The following is an 18056-nucleotide window of genomic DNA, read 5'->3' as shown; positions in this document are numbered from 1 at the left end:
GGTTTAGCTGTCATTTGTCAGCAGCAGGACCCCATGGAACTTAACTTTTCTGGACTTCAGTTTTCACCATCCATCAAATGGGTATTGTTTAACAGAACCTGCCTCCCAGGGTTGAGGTGAGGACTCAAAAATGTATTTAAAACATCTGCACAGAAAGTGCTTGATAAATGGTGAACTTGTCTATTTCCCACTTGACTCACTGAGAGTCAAGACCAGCCCCGATTTCTCCTTGCATCCCCCGACACCAGCATTTAGCACGGTCTCTGCAGGTCCCAGGTGCACACTGCTTATTAATGAACAGGCAGGGTACGGTAAGGCAGGTTTTGGAATATAGCTGAGATGGTGAGAAAGGCGCACAGAGCCGCAGACACAGGCTGTGAACAAGGAACCTGGAATTCCCCGGATTTCTGTGCTGCATGAGAATACAACCCACGAAAGCTCAAGACGGAAGGGGTGATCCTTCACAGATGGGTCAGACACCTGACCTATTAGACAGCTGGCCCCACTTGCGAACAATTTAGGTCACCAGCTTCCTCGAGTCAACAATGAATGTCATTCCAAAGCCAATGTCCCTTTTATGAGAAACCTTTTGTTTTGCTCAAGAGACAAGATTCCACATAGTCAGTACTCTATTGAGTATAAAACAAGGCAGGAATCTAATCACGTTAACCTAAAAGGCTATAGATGCTCGGGGAAGTGAATAGTGAGGATAAACTTGAGCCCTAAAGGTGAGCAGGATTTGCAAAGCTGGAAGATATGGGAACGGCGTGGCCCCAGGCACTGAGAGGGGGTGGGGCAGGCGTGAGAATGGGCTTCAGGAGATGGGTCTGACTGAGGCTGGGATCCATGGACTAGCTGAGCACACGCCCTTGGTGTGAGAAGCTGCCCACAGCCCCTCCTGCCCCGGCAGGATCACAGAGGCTTACCATGCTGGAGTGGACGGTGGCCTGCTCAATGTACCTTGCAATGCCTGTTACAAATGCATTCCTGTCCTCGAAGTTGGTGTCGAAGTTTGCCTGTGGGAATCAGAGGCCAGGAACATTTGGTTACTGGAAAACAGGTCCGAGGTGGCTGGGTGCCCAGGGAACACACTGCTGCAACCAATGCCACCAGTTCTCTGTGCAAAGCTAGGTCCACCCCACCCTCTCAGCCCCCGCCCCCAGAATCCCACTCTAAACTGCCTTGTGTAGGACACACCTGCGGATAGGGCCCAAGTCCGCTTCGCACTAGGTTCACCTCGCGGGGCCCTGACGTAAACGCTTACTTACACTTTATACACCTAAGAGCTGGTGAAGGATAGATGTGCACTGCTTCCGCCCAGCAGGTGCAAAACTACTCACCTGAGGGTGCACATACATGCGTACAAGGATAATAACGGCAGCATTTTTGTGACAGAAAACACTGGAAGTCATTCCAATGTCCATTAACAGTGGAAAGCTCAATAGATAATGGTATATCCATACAATGGACTTATACACACTGCATGGTGGTTAAATATAACGTGGTAGCTCTGTAGTATTGTCAGGGAAAGTATCCATAATAAGTTTTAAGTTAAATGCCAAATCACAGAGAGAGATATATATATAGTATAATCCCCTTTTATATTAAATATATATGTATATATAGCGTAAAAAGGGACATGTGTGTATATATGTATATAAACACACATCTATATAGACACAGTTACAGGGAAATGTTTATTCTTCTGTATTACTTGTAATAAAAAAATAATTTAACAATTAAAATTTAATCTGGGTTAAAAAATGTGAATAAACCAGTTTATGAGTTGGACCTACAGGCATGTGTTTCATAAATCTAACCACTGAATGAAATTTAAAATATATTATGCATTTATACTTAGTCTCATTTAGCAGTCTGAGAACTTTCAAAACGTCAATTACGGCTAAGAATTTCAAACTAACTTATTCTTTCTTAGTGTGGCATACTCTCCCTGCGGACCCAGACCAGGGGCTATTTGCAAGGCAGGATCCGGCCCCATGATGCCCTTCCCCCCATGCCCTGGTGATCGTGGTTTTGAGCCATCTGATCATGGTGTAGCAAAGGCTCGCCTGTCTTGGGCAAAAGCAAACCACTGTGGCGGGCTTCCCTGGGCCATTAGTTGCTGTGGGGAGTTGAAGAGCTCTTCTCACATACATGAAGGAAAAGTAATTACCCAGGCAGGCTCTAGGGATTTCTAAATTGCAATATTTAATTCATGAGATCAGAGCTGCCAAAGCCCTGGTTGGTGCTGCAGCAAGAACAGCCGGGAAGGTATTTGGGGTCAGAGCAGATCAACAAGCCTCCCCTGGGGAGCAGGAATAGCTCTGGTGTACATTTACTAGCTAATCTATTCCTTACACGAAACTCCATCCGGGCACCAGGGACTCCAACAGCTTGTGACCTTTCACCTCCTAGATGCAGACCGGCCGCTTCCCTCTGCCTTCAGAGCAAACCCCCATGGGGGGTCCCCAGAGCCCTGGGAGAACTGACCTGGTACATGATGGAGGACGGCGGAGGCTCGATGCATGGCTGTTGGTCAGGGAGGGGCAGCTCTTCCAGGAGGTCCACGTTGGACAGGGCATCTTCCAGGGTGACGTGGGTCGTCATGGCTGCCGTTTCTGTATTCCTCACTGAGGGAAAGGAGGAGAAGCACATGAAGCATTTCAGGGGCCTCCAAACACTTCCCTCAGTCTCACCCCACCCAGGCTCCTTTCGGAGAACAAAGGGAGTTAACACACACTGGACCGCCCTTGCTAGTCCTTCACAAGGTGCCCTCCATCTGCAGCTGACGGCTGAGGACCTTGTCAGTTTACAAATCACTTCCGTCCGTGTCTGTTAGCTCGGTTGGGCCGCACCACAACCCTCTGCAATCAGCATGGCAGGTGATATCATAGCCACGCAGCTGATGAAGAAACAGGCTCAGGAGTTACATGACACCCACACAGCCAGTGACCAAGGGCAAAGGACTTCAAATAATGCCTGACGCTAGGACACGGGCCAGGGCCAGACCCCGCCTTCTGTTTTTTATGAGAATGTTTATCAGTTTCACGCTTCAATTATCGCCCAACACAAATATCCATGATGGCGGCAGCCAAGATTATCCGCTTGAAACCAGAGCCTAGGCTTTCTTTACAAGCCAATTCAGCTGAGACTAACAGAATTCAGACTCCAAGGATATTACCCTTACTTGCAAAAATGGAAGAACCATCATCTTCCTTGGCCTGGGTGTGTTTTTTGGGCCACACCAAGCAAATCAGCACTGAACAGACATTTTTGTGTCTGAAATGCTGGCAGTGTAGTGGCTTCAATGACAACTTGCAGACGGTGAAACCGAAGAAGAGCTGAACAGCTTAGTTATCCTACTCAGCAAATAGAATACTCATTTTTTTTCAAGAAAAAGTAAAATGTTGGTAAAAACTGACCATAACTTAGGCCATCAAGTTCCCCCAAACATGATCTTCTAGAAGTCACGTTCACAAATCACAGTGCAAACAAATTAGAAGTAAATAATGCTAATAATAGCAAACAACAAAAAACATGCCTATGGAAATTTATAAAAACACACTTCAAGGTTATGTATAGCTAAAGAGGAATTCAAATAAAAATTATAAAATATTCAGAGCTGAAAGACAGAGAGCATGAATAAATGTCCTAAATGCATTAAGTAGAGAATAGGAAGGTGAAACTACATGAATGGAATTTTCCATTCCAAATCTAAAGAAAGAATGAAAACCAACCCAAAGAAGCCAGAACATAGGAATCGATAATACAAAGGTAGATCTAAATGAAGCACAAAAAAACAAAGCAAAGCAAAGCAGGCAAACAATAGACTGGGTGAACAAAAATCTAAAAACTCAGTTTCATAAGAGGATTAATAATAATAAGCTGACCCTTGCGCACATTTGAATAAGGAAACAGAGAAGGGCCACTGTGCTGTCAGAACAGCCACCCTGCTACCGCCAATCACAGGCAGGAGTGAAACATGCTTGGGGCAGGAGTACTGAGTGTCAGAGCACAGGGGAGAAGGGGACCTGACATGAGAACTGGGTTAGGGGCTGAAACAGCTGGAGGGTACCCAACGGCTTGCTGCCTCTACACTAGGGTCTCCATGAGGCCTACAATAGGGAGGGCAGATGGGGCAGAGCAGCTAACTATGATTCATACTCCACCGAGCTCTCGACACACCCCCTGTCATGCTCTATGGCAACAGCCAAGGCCACATCCAGTGAGGGCACAGGGCTGACTTCCCCTCTGCCTTTTGCGGCATCTCCTCACTGGGCGGTTTCAGGTCCTCCCCACACCTGTGCTTCTTCCTCTTCTCTCTTTTCCCTCCTGAATTCTAAGTGTGGCCTTCAGTCCCCAGCAAAACCATTTGCCAATACACAGAAAAGATGGCCTTCTTTCTTCCGTTAATATTAAGCCAGTTTTTCAGGAGGGGTTAATGATTTTATGGGGCATAATGATTTACATGCTCCAAAGCCCTGATAAAGCTCTTCATTCATTCAAATAAAAATAATAAAACTAAACATCTTTTAGCCCTTACCCTGTGTCAGACACTCTGCCAAACACTTGACTGTTTTAATCTTGCACCAACACTATAAAGGTAGGTACTGTGATTGTTCCCATTTTACAGATGAGCAAACAGAAGCCCAGAATTTAAGTAACTGCCCCAGGCCAAGTGCTGGCAAGTGGTGCAGCTGTGGACGGAACCCAGGTCTGTCCTATTAAAAGGCCTAGAAGCAGCTCTCTATCTGTCACTAGCGGGGTTGTCAAAGGGACCCAGGAGCCAACTGGAGGCAGCGCCCACTGGCCAAAGATGGGGCCATGTGAGCACAGCTTAGCATAACTCAGTGGACTTGAAACAATATCCAATATGTTTAAGTCCATGAAATCATAGACACTTAATAAAAACTTGGGTTGTATGACTTTATTACAGTTGGAGGATCCCTGCGAAGCAACTTTCATATTGAAAAATCAATAAATAAAAGGAAAGAAGCAAACACTTAACCTGTATTTCCCACAGAAACTATACCCCTGGAAAAACAAATGGCCAAAGAGAGAGACTTTTTTTTCTATAGAGTTCTTTCTTTCTTTTTTCTTTCCAGAAATAGCGACAGAATTAAAAGTCCTATTTTTTCCCAACCTCTAATAAACAAATGGCTGTAGGAGCGGATCACCAACTGTTACTAAATGAGTCAAACATTATGTGATGGAAGAACACAGCATCACTTGATGAAGAATACTGGACCCAAACCAAAAAACTTGAATCTAATCAAGACTTCGATGCCAACTGAAGAACACATTAAAATATGCCATGGTGATGTAATCAGTGAAATATAACCTATGGGAAACTCCGCTGACAAATGACTCAGTGCCTTCAACAAATAAATTGCAAGGGGGAAAAAAAAAAAGAGATGGAGGGGAGAACTATAGATTTAAAGACCTTATCTGGATCCTATTCCAAACAAACCACTATAAAAATAAAATGAACACATTTATAAGAAAATTGGAAAATTTCATACTGACTTATGGATTTGATGATATTAAGGAAATAGTGTTATTTTCTTAGATGTGATCATAATAATGAGGTTATATCTTAAAAGAGTTCTTATCTTCTAGAAATACCTACTGTTATAAAATAGGGATGAAAGGATGCAGGTGTTTGCTTCCAAATGATACTTATTAGATGGGGGAAGAGTGGGACCCAGGTGGAAAAACTGGTCCTTCAGTAAAAACTGCTGATGCTGTGTGATGCTTACATAGGGATTTATTATATTTTTTATCCAATTTTATAAATGTTGAAATTCCCCATAAAGCATCCCCCTCAGCTCAGTGTATGCAATCCCAGTTATTATTATTACTCTTTAATATCTTATTTATTTTTAGAGAGGGAGAGAAACACCAAGAGGTAGTGAGGTACATCAACCGGTTGCCTCTCGCAGTCCAGGGACGTGCACTGACTGGGAATCAAACCGGCATTTGCTCTGCAGGCTGGCGCTCAATCCACTGAACCACACCAGCCAGGGGTCCCAGTTCTAATTTATCTTCCCTTCTTTTATCTTCCCTGATTCCTATTTGCCACGACCTTGCCCCTCTCCTTTCTCCTGTAACCCGGGTTTCTTGTGGGCTTTGCAGACATCAAAACCCTCATTCACCAGAATAATCCTTAAGGTTTCCCACTTTAACACAATAATAGCCCTGTACATCCCTGGAAGAGAATCGTAAGTGAACAGCCTCAAAGCCAGTAAGTTCAGAGTCTTTAATTTGTTAATACAACCTTCCTTTTCTCCTTATAAGTACAGCTTCTGTAATGGAGTTCTCTGTGTGTTTGTAGATCACTCACTGCCTAAGGGAGAAGGCAATCAGATGTTTTTAACTCAAGTGCTGAAAGTCACTGCCAACTCCGCATCAATCAGAAAGAAAAAAAACATACTGGGAATCTGACAGAGATATACATGGAAATAAGTTATTTTCTGGCCCAAGTGTCCTGCCTGTTAGGAAACCTTGCAAATGAGAAGCAGTCCTTATACTATTTGGCCTATGAACACATGGCCATCTTGTCATTTTGGAAGAGAAATTAATAAAATATTTAAAAATAAACTGTTCTGGGAGCATTATTTGCCAGGCACAGCTGCCACCTCTCAGTGTGGGGTATTCATGGCACATTTAAATTCAGTGTCTTCATGACAAACTCAAATGCCGTGGCCTAGAGTCACCAAGACAAGCAACATCACTGGGCTTGTGGACCATGTGCTTCTGAGAAGGGCGCCCCACCACGGCCCATGGCTGAGCTCACTGACAGCGAGAGCCAGAGGAGGTGGGTTCCCCAAAGGCGTGATGGCTGCGAGGAGAAGCTAGCTGGTTTTGGAAATGCAGGTTCTGACCCCCCACACTCCAAGCCCCGCCATTCTGTAACCAAAAGATTTGCGCTGTCATTTTCTGTTTGACGTTCTGGAAGGAACGTGAAAAAAAGTAAGGTGTTTTTACTTAAGTGGAATTATTAAGCTAAGTATAGTCATTAAGCTTGAGCTGTGGGCTCAGATCCGTCACCTGCCACTTTCTGGCTATGTTGGCAGCCGTCCGTCTCGAGAGACGATGGTGTAGCTTCTTAAGAGTCTATCTGCACCGCCGAGAATGGCTGTGCAGTCCGACTCGGGAGTGACACAGTATCTGTCTCCTCCCGTGTTGAATCGACATCTTGCGATGACGCTGGAGTGTCCTCTCCAGTGAAGTTGAAGCTACAGAGCCTGGGCAGGGTGATATGGAGGGTCTGCTGTTGCCCATGCAGCAGACCCCCCCTCTCTTCGCAGCTGAAGGATCCAAGGGAAAGACAGAGTCAATACAGCTTGGCTTCAGGTGCGCCGCAGGAGTTGCCGGTGTTGACTGCAACGTCAAACCGCCTTAGGGACTCCGGCTCCGGATTTTCTGTCGGGGTTTACTCCCTTAGCCTTTCTCCTGAAGAGGTATGCCGCAAGGCAGCGGAGGTTTTTTGGAGTCAGAGTTTTCCTTCTCTGATGTGCCCTGACTGGAAGATCGAACCAGCGACACTTAGCTCGCAGGCCGACGCTCAATCCACTGAGCCAAACCAGCCAGGGTTTCTGGCTATGTAACCTTAGGCATATTAACCTCCCTGAGCCTCAGTTTCCTTATCTGTAAAAGGGCACTAATTAATAACAGTCCCTGCCCTCAGGGACTTATTCTGAGAACTATATAACGTTATGGCACGTGGAACGCTTAGCCCCATAGCGGGAACAGAGTAAGCACCGGGGAAATGTTAGCTAGTCTGGTGGCCTCTTTTTAATAGAATGAATGGATGAATTAAACAATACAGCGATTCTTCTACAAAAAAGGAAGGCATTATCATTACCACACTAATATCTCAGTTCTACAGGTCTTTCACATTGACTTCCTCAATCATAACGACCCCGCAGGTGTGAGAGATGGCAAATGCTATTTTTGCTGTTTTTCTAAAAAGGAGGGCACAGTGTCGCTGAGACGTGAAACGGGCCTTACCGGGTCACGTGGTCGGCTAGGGGCTGTGCTCGGGCAGAAAGGGGATAGCTCGCCTCCCGGTTCTAGGCCCTTTCTTCTAGACCTCACCTACTTTCGCACCTTTATGAAAGGTACCACTTTACTTTTTTACCCCTCCAGTTTGGCTGCCTTTTCCTTCCTCAAGAAGAACAAGACTCTCACACACCAGAAAGATTAAGCAACTGTTACCTTCGGGTTTCATGACCATCAAGAGCCCAGGAAGTATTTTCCCTGTCTGTAAATCTCTCCAGCTAGAAAGAAACTAAAATAAACAAGTAAAAATAAATTTTGAAACATATGTATATATGCAATGAAATATTACATAAGTAAATAAGTAAATATAAACATTTTAAAGGGAAGGCTTAGATGGTCTCTCTTTAAAAAAATTTAAGTAGAATTTGAGCAAGAAAAAATCCCAGGAAAACAATCTGGAGTCTAGCCAGCTTTTCCATCATGGGTGTCAGCTGCATGTGTCTGGAGTTTGTGTGAGGGCTCAGGTTTGCTGTGTGGGATCCACAGGTCATAGTGTTTCCCTACAGCAGAGACCCTTTCACATGTCAGAGCTTCTTCATGGGTGTAGGGGGCCAAGAAGGGGCACAGTCACTTGTGGACATCTTATAAGATTTGAAAGTGGACCATGTGGCTTATTCTGAGCAGATTGGTGATGAGGAGTTTTACAGGACTCTCTGCTTCTCCAGTGGTCAGGCCCTGTGGCTCCAAACCCCACAGGAGCGCATAGAGCCATCTGTAGGGCATTACCTGTGCCAACCTGCGAAACACAGCCACAGGTTAGAAGCAGCCCAGATGCTAAGAGCAGCAAGCCTCATGGTGGCGTGTTGAGTCACAGCCATGCAGTGGGGGAGCGACAACTCGCCACATTTCAATACCCTGCAGGAGTATCACCGATATCACGGTTCACAACACAGCTCAACATACTTCATATGTTGCCAGAATGACTGCAAAGCTGGGAGAGGCCTAAGAAAATGCTTACCTCCTAAAGAAGCCTTTCTGACCACCCCCTCCCCGACCCAAACGCACTTGCTCCCTTGAGCCTTGGTGAACCCAGTGTGCTCCCTCTGTCATAGCTTCTATAATATTTTTTCATACAATTTGCCATGTTTTCTCTCTTGACCTGAACAATGAACTCCTGAGGGCAGGCACAGTGTCTAATTCACACCCAGCTCCTAGCACAGTCTAAGCACACCTTTATAACTCAATTGAAGTCTATCTTCAATGAGTAGATGACCAATGAACCCAAGACATCAAGAGAGGCATTGCTATGTCCCAGACACCAGGTTTTTCAAAGCAAGGGTGTAGAAGAAGGAATATAAATAGCAAGAAAATTGTTCATATTTTAGAAAACTCCATCAAAATGGTTCCAATAGTAACACTTGAACACTTCAAGTAAAGCTTCCATAATTTGTAAACAGTTACCTATGAAATGAAATCTCTTTCCTCTATCCTTGCATGTCCTGATTTCACTCACCCTTCAAGGACCCTCCCCTTTCTGCACGGCTGCTCCTTCCTTGGAACTCCCTGAGCTGATCAGCAGTGTTGGTGAGGATGTGAAATTGGAACCCTCATCCATATATTGCTGGTAGGAATGTGAAATAATACAGCCATAGTGGAAAACAGTATAGCAGTCCCCAAATTTTAAAAGAGTTCCCATATAACCCCGCAATTCCACTCCTAGATGTACTCCCAAGAGAAAGGAAAATACACAACCGCACTAAAACTTGTGCATAAATGCTCATAGCAGCATTATTTGTAATAGCCAAAAAGTGGAAACACCTCGGAACAACTCAACTGTCCATCAACTGATGGATAAATAAAAGATGGTATAGCCATAAATGGAATATAATTCAGCTGTGAAAAGGAATGGAGTAAATTGTACAGTATGTGAACTATATCTCAATCAAGTTGTTACCAGAAGTGTTAGTATTTGTAGGACTATTTTTTGGAAAATTTTGGGTACATATGCAGGAGTGATACAAAGAGATGGAGCTGGAGTGAGAGCTTGGGGAGCTTGATGCTGCCCATACAAGCAGAGACTGTGTTGAATAAAAATCAAAAGGGACAATAGGAGAGAAAAAGAGCAGCACACACACCCATACTGACCCCAAGGGGCAGCCTCCCTGGCTGCAGGGTGAGCTGGACCACCAATGGGCATAGTCCAAACATGTCCCTCCCCTGCCTGTTTTTGTTATCAGGTCCTGGGGTTGCCCCACCCGAGAGGAGAGACTTCTCAGACAATAAACACCTCTGAGGTGTGGTGATGGGCTCCATGAGATGGATCTCAGCCTCTCCTCCTCCTACCCCAGCTCTCTTTCTGAGGCGGAGAGATGGGAAAGACTTGTATACATGGTTGCTCGCCTAGCTAGGGGCTAACACAGGTAACTTTCTAGGAAGACGTGGGGACCCAAAACAATAACGAATATGACAGACTGTAAAAGAAAACTATGGGGAATATGAGAAAGAGAACAGGGGTGGGTGTAGGAGGTGGGAATGAATTCTAATTCTGCGATAAAATGAAAAGTCATGTAAGAAAGGAAACATAATCAAAGGACATTACCTGGCTCTCTCCTGATCACCATTTACATAATTTGGACATTTTAATAGGATTTAGGTTAAAATAGAGCTCTTTCTGCATTGGGAGATGGGAGCAGGGGAGGGCAGGGTATGGTGTAAGAAAGCCAAATCTTCATCCATCACAACAGGAAGTAAATAGACAATTCACAGAATAGGTAAATCAAGCAACAGCAGTAAGCATTTCATTGAGAGAGATGGAGGCAACTCCTGGTTAAAAAAAAAAAAGAGTTAAAAGCAGTAGTCAGTCTCTGGGGGTTGGTGGACACTGGGTGGTTGTTTTTCATTGAGTTTTTCAATACTATTTGATTAAAAAAAAAAACATGTGCATGTATTGCTTTGATCAAAAAACTTTCATTTACTTTAAAAGACAGCAACTCAAGGCCTCCTTTCTACCAGTTCAGACATCTGGCGAGTGCCCAGCACTGTCTCCAGGCAGGCTTTGCTATGTCAAGGCCTCACTTTGGGTCTTCTGGGATCAAAGGCCCTGTCCCCACAGAGAGGACCTGAGGTCAGAGCAGAGAAGGCCATCGGCCTGGGCTCGGGCCCCCAGAGAGGGCCTCCCCTCTGACAGCAGCGAAGAAAAAGATCCCGGTGTGGCTAAAGCGCTTGCTGCTGAGCGAGCTGATTTCCTCAGCTGCTTCCTGTGTTGCAGAGTTGAGGTGCCTTTCTGTTAATCACCCAACCAGGGAGATACCATCCTCTGAGGTGGGGAGGTCATGCCTCTGGAGGCGCCTTGCTGATTTGCTCCCCCTGGGGCTTGTGACAAAACAACCCCGGGAGGGGTACCAATATGGGGGGAGGAGCTGCCTCTCAGAGGCACCTGCTAAAACTCAGAAAGAGAAACCATTGCATCTGCTGGAGAACCAAAGAACGAGACTTCAGGTCTGGCCACCAGGTTGGAGCACTCAGACCTCAGCTCCATTGATGTAAAATTGCAACTTGAATGTGGCTCCGTCTGAAGACTGACTTAGGTCCTGAAATCACATTTTCACTCACTTCTAAAAGGGCATTTTTCCTGGCTGTAATATATTGGGTTAGTCCAAAAGTTAGTTTGGTTATTTTTTTTCTGTATGATGGCTCTAGTAGCACTTAGTTGTCTTTAACTTCATTCAAAACAATTTTGTTAGATTGCTTGGGACAGCTGTCCTATCAGCGTGCAATTAAAAAAAAAGTTACCAAAATTGGTGAATTCTTTTGTAGTCATTTTATTATTGCAAATGGAAGAAAATATGCAACATTTTTGGTATATTATGCTTTATTATTTCAAGAAAGGTAAAAACGCACCTGAAATGCAAAAAAAAAAAAAAAAAAAGATGGAGGTGTGGTGACATTCAAATGTGTCAGAAGTGGTTTGTGAAGCTTCATGCTGGAGAGTTCTCGCTGGACCATGCTCCACAATCATATAAACCAGTTAAAGTTGATAGCAATCAAATGGAGACATTAATTGAGATCAATCAATGTTCTATATGCAGGAGATAGCCGACATACCCAAAATATCCAAATCAATAAAGTTACTGGTGAAAATGAAAAATGTGTCTTATTTTATGGCAAAAAACATACAGACTTTTCGGCCAACCTGATATGAAGGGTGGCCTGGCAATGGTTCTCAACCACGATGTCAAAAGGTCTGTTGGAAAGGTTGTTGTGGCAACTTGTACTAAGAACGGTTTATGTGGTGAGGTTTGCAAACAAGGTGCTTTTTATTATGTGTGAGGGGGCTCAGAGTCTTCCCACAATATCATTGTTTGCACATTCGTCTTCCCTTCAGCGGGAGGAAATGGGGTAGAGTGGGTATGATGTCAATATTGCCCATTATATGTATTCTTTTTTAAAAGTGCAAAACCAAAACCAACCAGTTAGGAATCATTAGACTTGAGACCCTCTTTTCAACTTAAAAGCGAATGATTTTGACTATACATGGGACACTCCATCCCAACGGCTTCCTTAAAGATCCCATTTCCCGACATGGACTATCCACTGTAGCCGGGGTGTTTAGGGTACCACAAACCTGCCCATGGGCACTCTTGCTTTGTGTCTTTGAGCCAACTCTCTCCTCTCCCTACTGGGCTGTTCTCTCCCCTTCTCAAATCCTACCCTTGACTATTGTCCAGGCCCAAATCAAGACAGGTCACCTTCATGAGGATGTGACCAGCTGAAGCCCCCACAAACTTCTTTTCTCTGGATTCCTATAGCACTCATTTCTTACTGCATTATCAACTGCCTTATATTTTACTAATTAACTGGAACACCCAAACTCATCTTTTTGTGGAGTTTGACCCATAGCAACTAGCACAACTGGGCACACACGATGCATTGCTTACTTACTTAGCATTACTTGCTTAATTAATACTTCATGAACGATTTGTGGAATGCATGAACCAATGACCAAAATTCATGTCTTCTAGTTGCTTCTCTCCCTCTGTTTCTTGCTCCCTTCCCCTCTCCCTAAAAATAAATAAAATCTACCAAAAAAATTTTTTTAAATACAAAATTTAAAACATCATGGTCCTCAAGGTACCATACTTAAGTAAGTCTTATTACTATAAGAATCTCAAGAGACCTCTAGAAAATTCTTCTGTCGTACAGTTTCTACCTCAAACCATTAAAAGCAGAACCTCACTGTTCTTTCCCAAGTGCAAAGAGCATACCTGGAGGTTAATGGCTGACCCTCGGTTTTGAATTCTTGTCTCACCAGTTATATAGACCTTGCCAAAATTGGCCTTAGGGCATCACGTTTTAAAAGCACAAATCAAAACTGTTCTCAGGTATCCCTTTATTTAATACTGAGTCATTGAGTGTCTTCTGTGAGGGTCAGCCCTTCAAATGTTCTTTGATCTCGGCTGGGCCTTCAGTGAAGTTAGACAATCCTCTCATTCATCCCCCATTGATTTCTTATTCCACCCCCAGAGGCAGCTGCTCCAGACTTCCACGAGTCTCTTGAACTTTCCTAACCACGCTCCCCGCTTTAGCTTCTGCAGAAGACCTCATCTCCTGCCTTATGTAGAAAACAGGGACCATACAACATAGACACACTAACCATCACTCCAGTCCACAAAGAGGTGAAAGTCTGAGAACCACTGCTCTAAGCTGACAGTGACGATGCAAACACAAAGTCAAAAGGTCTGTTGATGAAGCCGTCGCTGGGTTCTTCTTCGGCATCCCTCCAGAAGGTCATGTATGCCGCTCAGCCAGAAAGATCCCTGCGAGAAATGCTACCTGAACCCAAGCTCTGCCTTCTCAAAACAATTTCTTCTAAGAATCTGCGTTTGATTTTTTTTCTCATCTGTTACCAGGGTCCAAGAAGTATGGCCTGAATGGCTGTCCTTTGAGGAACATCACACACAGCCCTCAGCATAATGGCCATGGCTGGGAAGCCAATATCCAAATTCTTTGCATCCTGGGAGGCGTCCCACACCCACTGACTGAAATCTGAAGTGTCTTTGTACAGACGAGGCCATCTAGGGGCCTTGACAGAATCTGTGAATCACAAAATGCCTTTCAGTTTCCCTTTGGTGCAATGGCACAGAGAGGCCACAGATTTGTCTTAAACTGACATACAATATAGAATTAATAAATTGTCCCTTTAAGAATGGAGGGCAGCCACCCAAAAGAACCACACATTCCGGAACCTCCTTCTCTCCTCTTTCCATGGCCTTTTCTTCTTAGACTGGGACTTGTAGACATGATCTCATTCGCGGGCTCCTGTGGTGACAGGCAGGTAGTAGGCTGGGCATGCTGCCTTCCATTGCCCAGTTTTTAAAGTCAGAGAGGTAGTGGCTAACTGAAAGGAACCCAGCAAGTCAGGGATCCATCCTGTGTCCTAAGTCCACTGTACTGCTCTGTCATCCCGGGAAGCCAAACATGCCTTCAACATGTTTGTTGGGTTGCAAAATGCTGAATGCACACAGAGGAAGAGGTTCTTCCTGACTTCTGTGTTGAAATGTGAGAACTGCCTCTGGGCTTGTACTCAGCATATCCTCTCCCCCTTCCTTCTGCCTACTTAAGTTATACCCACCTTCAGTGTGCCCCTTACTGACACCTCATCTTATCACTCTTTCCTTTGGCTACCGTTCACATCTAAACCTGGGGCTGGGTTTCCTGATCAGAGACCAACTCCCCTGGGAAAAGCAAACTCCAGGAAGGCTCTGGAGGTAGAGGGGTTGGTAAGAGCTGTTGGTTAACTACACACATGAACTGCGTTCTTCATGATTATGTAATTAACACATTTAACAGTAACTATAGAAATATAATAGTACTATGTGCTAGACACTCTACTGAGCACTTGCCTGCATCCCTCACTTAATAAGAGCAACCAATGAAGTACTAGCTCCTACCCGCCATAGCCTGCCAGCCACCTTAAAGGTCTGTAGGCGGCAGCATGCTCCACCCCCTTGTCCCGCCTCCACCACTAACGCAGGGCCCATCCTCTGGCCCCTGTACACAGCTTTGTCCTTGGAACAAGAAGACCAAAGGCTTCTTTACAAAGGCTCCAATGGGGTGGCTGATGTCTGGTTTCGTCAACTACAAGTGAATAATTAATACTTGCCAGTAAAGAAATAAGACTCATTATTATGGTGTCCACATGGAGGCTACAAAGGCCATTTTGTGAAGCTCTTGGTGGAACCCTGGGGCCAACAGTGGCCCAAAGAAAGCCCTTTGAGAGTGAGGCCGATCCTCGAACGTGGAGACTGGAGCCCTGCTCCCAATGTTAATGAGCTTGCTGCCTATTCATCACCTAATTCAGCTCACTGGTCCATGACAGCAACGGAGGCCTGCTGAACACCCCGAGAGGGCACAATTTATCAGAGGGGACATGTCACGTTCTCCCAGGGCCCTTTCCTCATTTTAAAATTCATGTCGGCTTTCTTCTCTGGGTCAGCCTGATTTGATTCAAGGAAAACTCTTCAACCCTACTGGATTTTATACCCTGCTCTTGACCTAATACCTTTGCATTTCCATTTCCACCTGGGATTGAACAAGGTAGGCTTGGGTGCCTACAGAACCAGTCAGTACAGGTCAGGAAATATAATAAAGAAGCTTAGTGAGCAAAGAGCTTTTGCCCACAGCTGGAGGCTCAGCGTGGACAACTAGCCAGAGACACAGGCTTTGTAAATAACAACACACTGTTCTTGTGGCCTAGCAGCTCTACTGGTAGATGGCAAAAAGTGCCTACTACCTATGAGTAACTCTCTAGAGGAAAGTTTTACCTCCCCCAAGTGGATATTGGGTACTCAACGAAGGCGTTCTAGTGACAATGTCCCCTGACCAGTTATACATATACACCCCTACGATATTTTTGCCCTCAGTGCCAAAGCTGTCCTTGCAGCTAACAAAGCTGACAGCTGTGAGGTACTGTCATTTCAGGAAGCTATTCCCCAAAACTGCTACCCAGCTCAGCACCTTGATGTCCAGCCCACTGCCTGAAATCCCACCATTAGCAATAACCCGTATTTGACCTAAAGATTTGCTTCCCATTAAAATGCCTCTCATCCTCTGTTTGCTTTCTGGCCACATGACATCAAAGCATCTGCTCACATGGAATGGAAAATGCTTTTGTAGTTCGCTCTTGAGGATAAACGTGGTCACTGGCTCCTTTCTTAAAAACAAGGAGAATGGGAAGCACAGGGCACTGTGTGGAAGTGGAGGTGGGAGGCCTCACGCAGGGTCATGGAGGAGGTGAAGCTGGAGAAAACAACCTCAAGCCCTCCCTAATGATCCTACCCAGGGACGAGGACCTAGGTTTTTGCTCTCCAACATCTGCCATCTTCAGGGTTGCCAGAATCTTCCAACAGGGCCTGTGCCCAAGAAAAAAAGTAAGACCCCCTGTGCTAAAGGGGGACACAGGCAGGAGGTGGAAAAGGGGAGTGTGGGAACCAGCACTGTCCAATTTGACCCTCATGCCCACGGTCCTGCCCCAATCCCCCTGCTCATTCCCAGCGGGCACAAGCACCCAGGAGCCCACAGGGAAACACCCTCGCCCCCTTCCTGGCCTGGCTGGAAGAGGAGCTGGTGCTTCCCAGCCCTTAATGCTTCTGCTGTGCCGGGGAAAGCAGAATCCCAGGGCTGAGGAGGGAACCTGGGCAGCCCGTGTCCTTCCCTGCTGGGTTCCCTGTTCAGAGAGCCATACTCTTATCACATCATGCTTCCCGACCCCACCCCCAAAAGAAAGCACCCCCTTCTCTTGCTTTTCACATAGGCGGTGTGTACCCATCCAGGGGGGAGGGCTGTCCTGAAAAGCTGAAGCCACAGCAGACAGGTAGGCATCTTCTTGACCGTTCAGAGCTGAAGAAAACGCAACCTTTTCCCCCAGGAGTGAGCTCACTCAGCCCCTTCCCCCTCCTCCTCCCCGCCCCCAGCTAGCCGCGAGGTAGAGCGCAGCTCGTGTAGGCCTGGAGGCTTCAAAGCGGATCAAACGAACCTCCTCTCTCTTTAAAACCCCCACCCGCAAACAGCGCCGCTTCGCCCCCTCGCCGCACCCATCTCAGGTTCACCGCAGGGCTCTGGGTGCCCGAGGCAGTTGCCAGGCGGGCCCAGGCGGCTCTCGCTGGCCCTGGGGGAGGAGATGGTGGCCGCGACGGCAGAGGCGGAGGCTGGCGCTCTGCACGCAGCACCTGGGCGCGGGGATGTCGCCGCTGCCGGGCTCGCGGCCGCTGCAGGTGTCTCGGGGGTTCGGGATTAACGCCGCTTCCTCTCCGGTCCGTAGCTCCGGGCCAGGCCGTGCACCTGCTGCAGCCCCTGCTGCTGAGCCCAGGCCCCTCCGCGTGTCCGCGCCGCGGGGCCCTGGGCTGGCCGGAGGGGCAAGGGGACCGCGAGGGGCCTGGCGCCCAGCCTCCAAGGCTTCTTAGGGCCCTTAGGCCACACTAGCCGGGGCGCCGCGCCGAGCGCCCCCCGCAGGCTGGGAGAAGGGGCGCCGGCTCATCGCGCATCCTCACGGCCATATCGCCACCTCCAGCAGCATCCCGGTCCCCACGCCAGCCCCAAGGCCTGCGAACTCCGCTTACCTGGGTCTGCGGCAGGTCCACGGGAGCGGCGCGAGGATACCGCTGGGCCCCGCGCCGGGGCGCAGGATGCTCTGCCCGGCTCCGCTCCGCCGGCTTGCGCGCTCGGCCCCGCCCTCTGCCCCGCCCTCCTCCCGCCGCGTCTCCTCCTTCGCCCCGGTGCCCGGCCCCTATGCCAGCGCGGCTGTCACACAAAGAGCAGGAAATGGCTGCGGCGAGGGGCTCCGGGGTACGCCCCACTACGCGGCCGGCGCATCCCAGACCTGCAACACGGGCTCCCTCCCCAAGGCAGCCAGCCACCCACCTCTGGGGATGGAGAAGATAGGGAGGACTTGTCCCCAGCCTCCGAATGCCTGGAATCACACCTGCGGCAGTGGAAGGACAGAAGCTTTGGGCTCCATTAGGATCTCATTGATCTCACGTTATTTCGAAGTCCTC

At 47.0% G+C, this 18056-nt stretch overlaps 1 protein-coding gene across 1 annotated transcript in view; it reads right to left on the bottom strand.

Moving 5' to 3' along the window:
* Positions 1-17679, bottom strand: part of CYFIP2 (cytoplasmic FMR1 interacting protein 2) — a 103840-nt gene extending 86161 nt beyond the window's left edge. Inside the window, exons 1-3 of the mRNA XM_090288491.1 lie at positions 17622-17679; positions 2491-2630; positions 927-1016 (exon numbers count right to left, since the gene is read on the bottom strand). Coding sequence (XP_090144617.1) covers positions 927-1016; positions 2491-2607 — 207 coding nt within the window. The 5' untranslated portion in view covers positions 2608-2630; positions 17622-17679. The remainder of the gene's footprint in view (positions 1-926; positions 1017-2490; positions 2631-17621) is intronic.
* Between the last annotated feature and the right edge of the window lie 377 nt (positions 17680-18056).

The sequence above is a fragment of the Furipterus horrens genome, unplaced genomic scaffold (genome assembly GCF_987537825.1).
Source record: "Furipterus horrens unplaced genomic scaffold, mFurHor1.1.pri manual_scaffold_10, whole genome shotgun sequence".
Taxonomy (NCBI): Eukaryota; Metazoa; Chordata; class Mammalia; order Chiroptera; family Furipteridae; genus Furipterus; species Furipterus horrens.
This window is presented reverse-complemented; position numbering and strand designations above follow the sequence as displayed.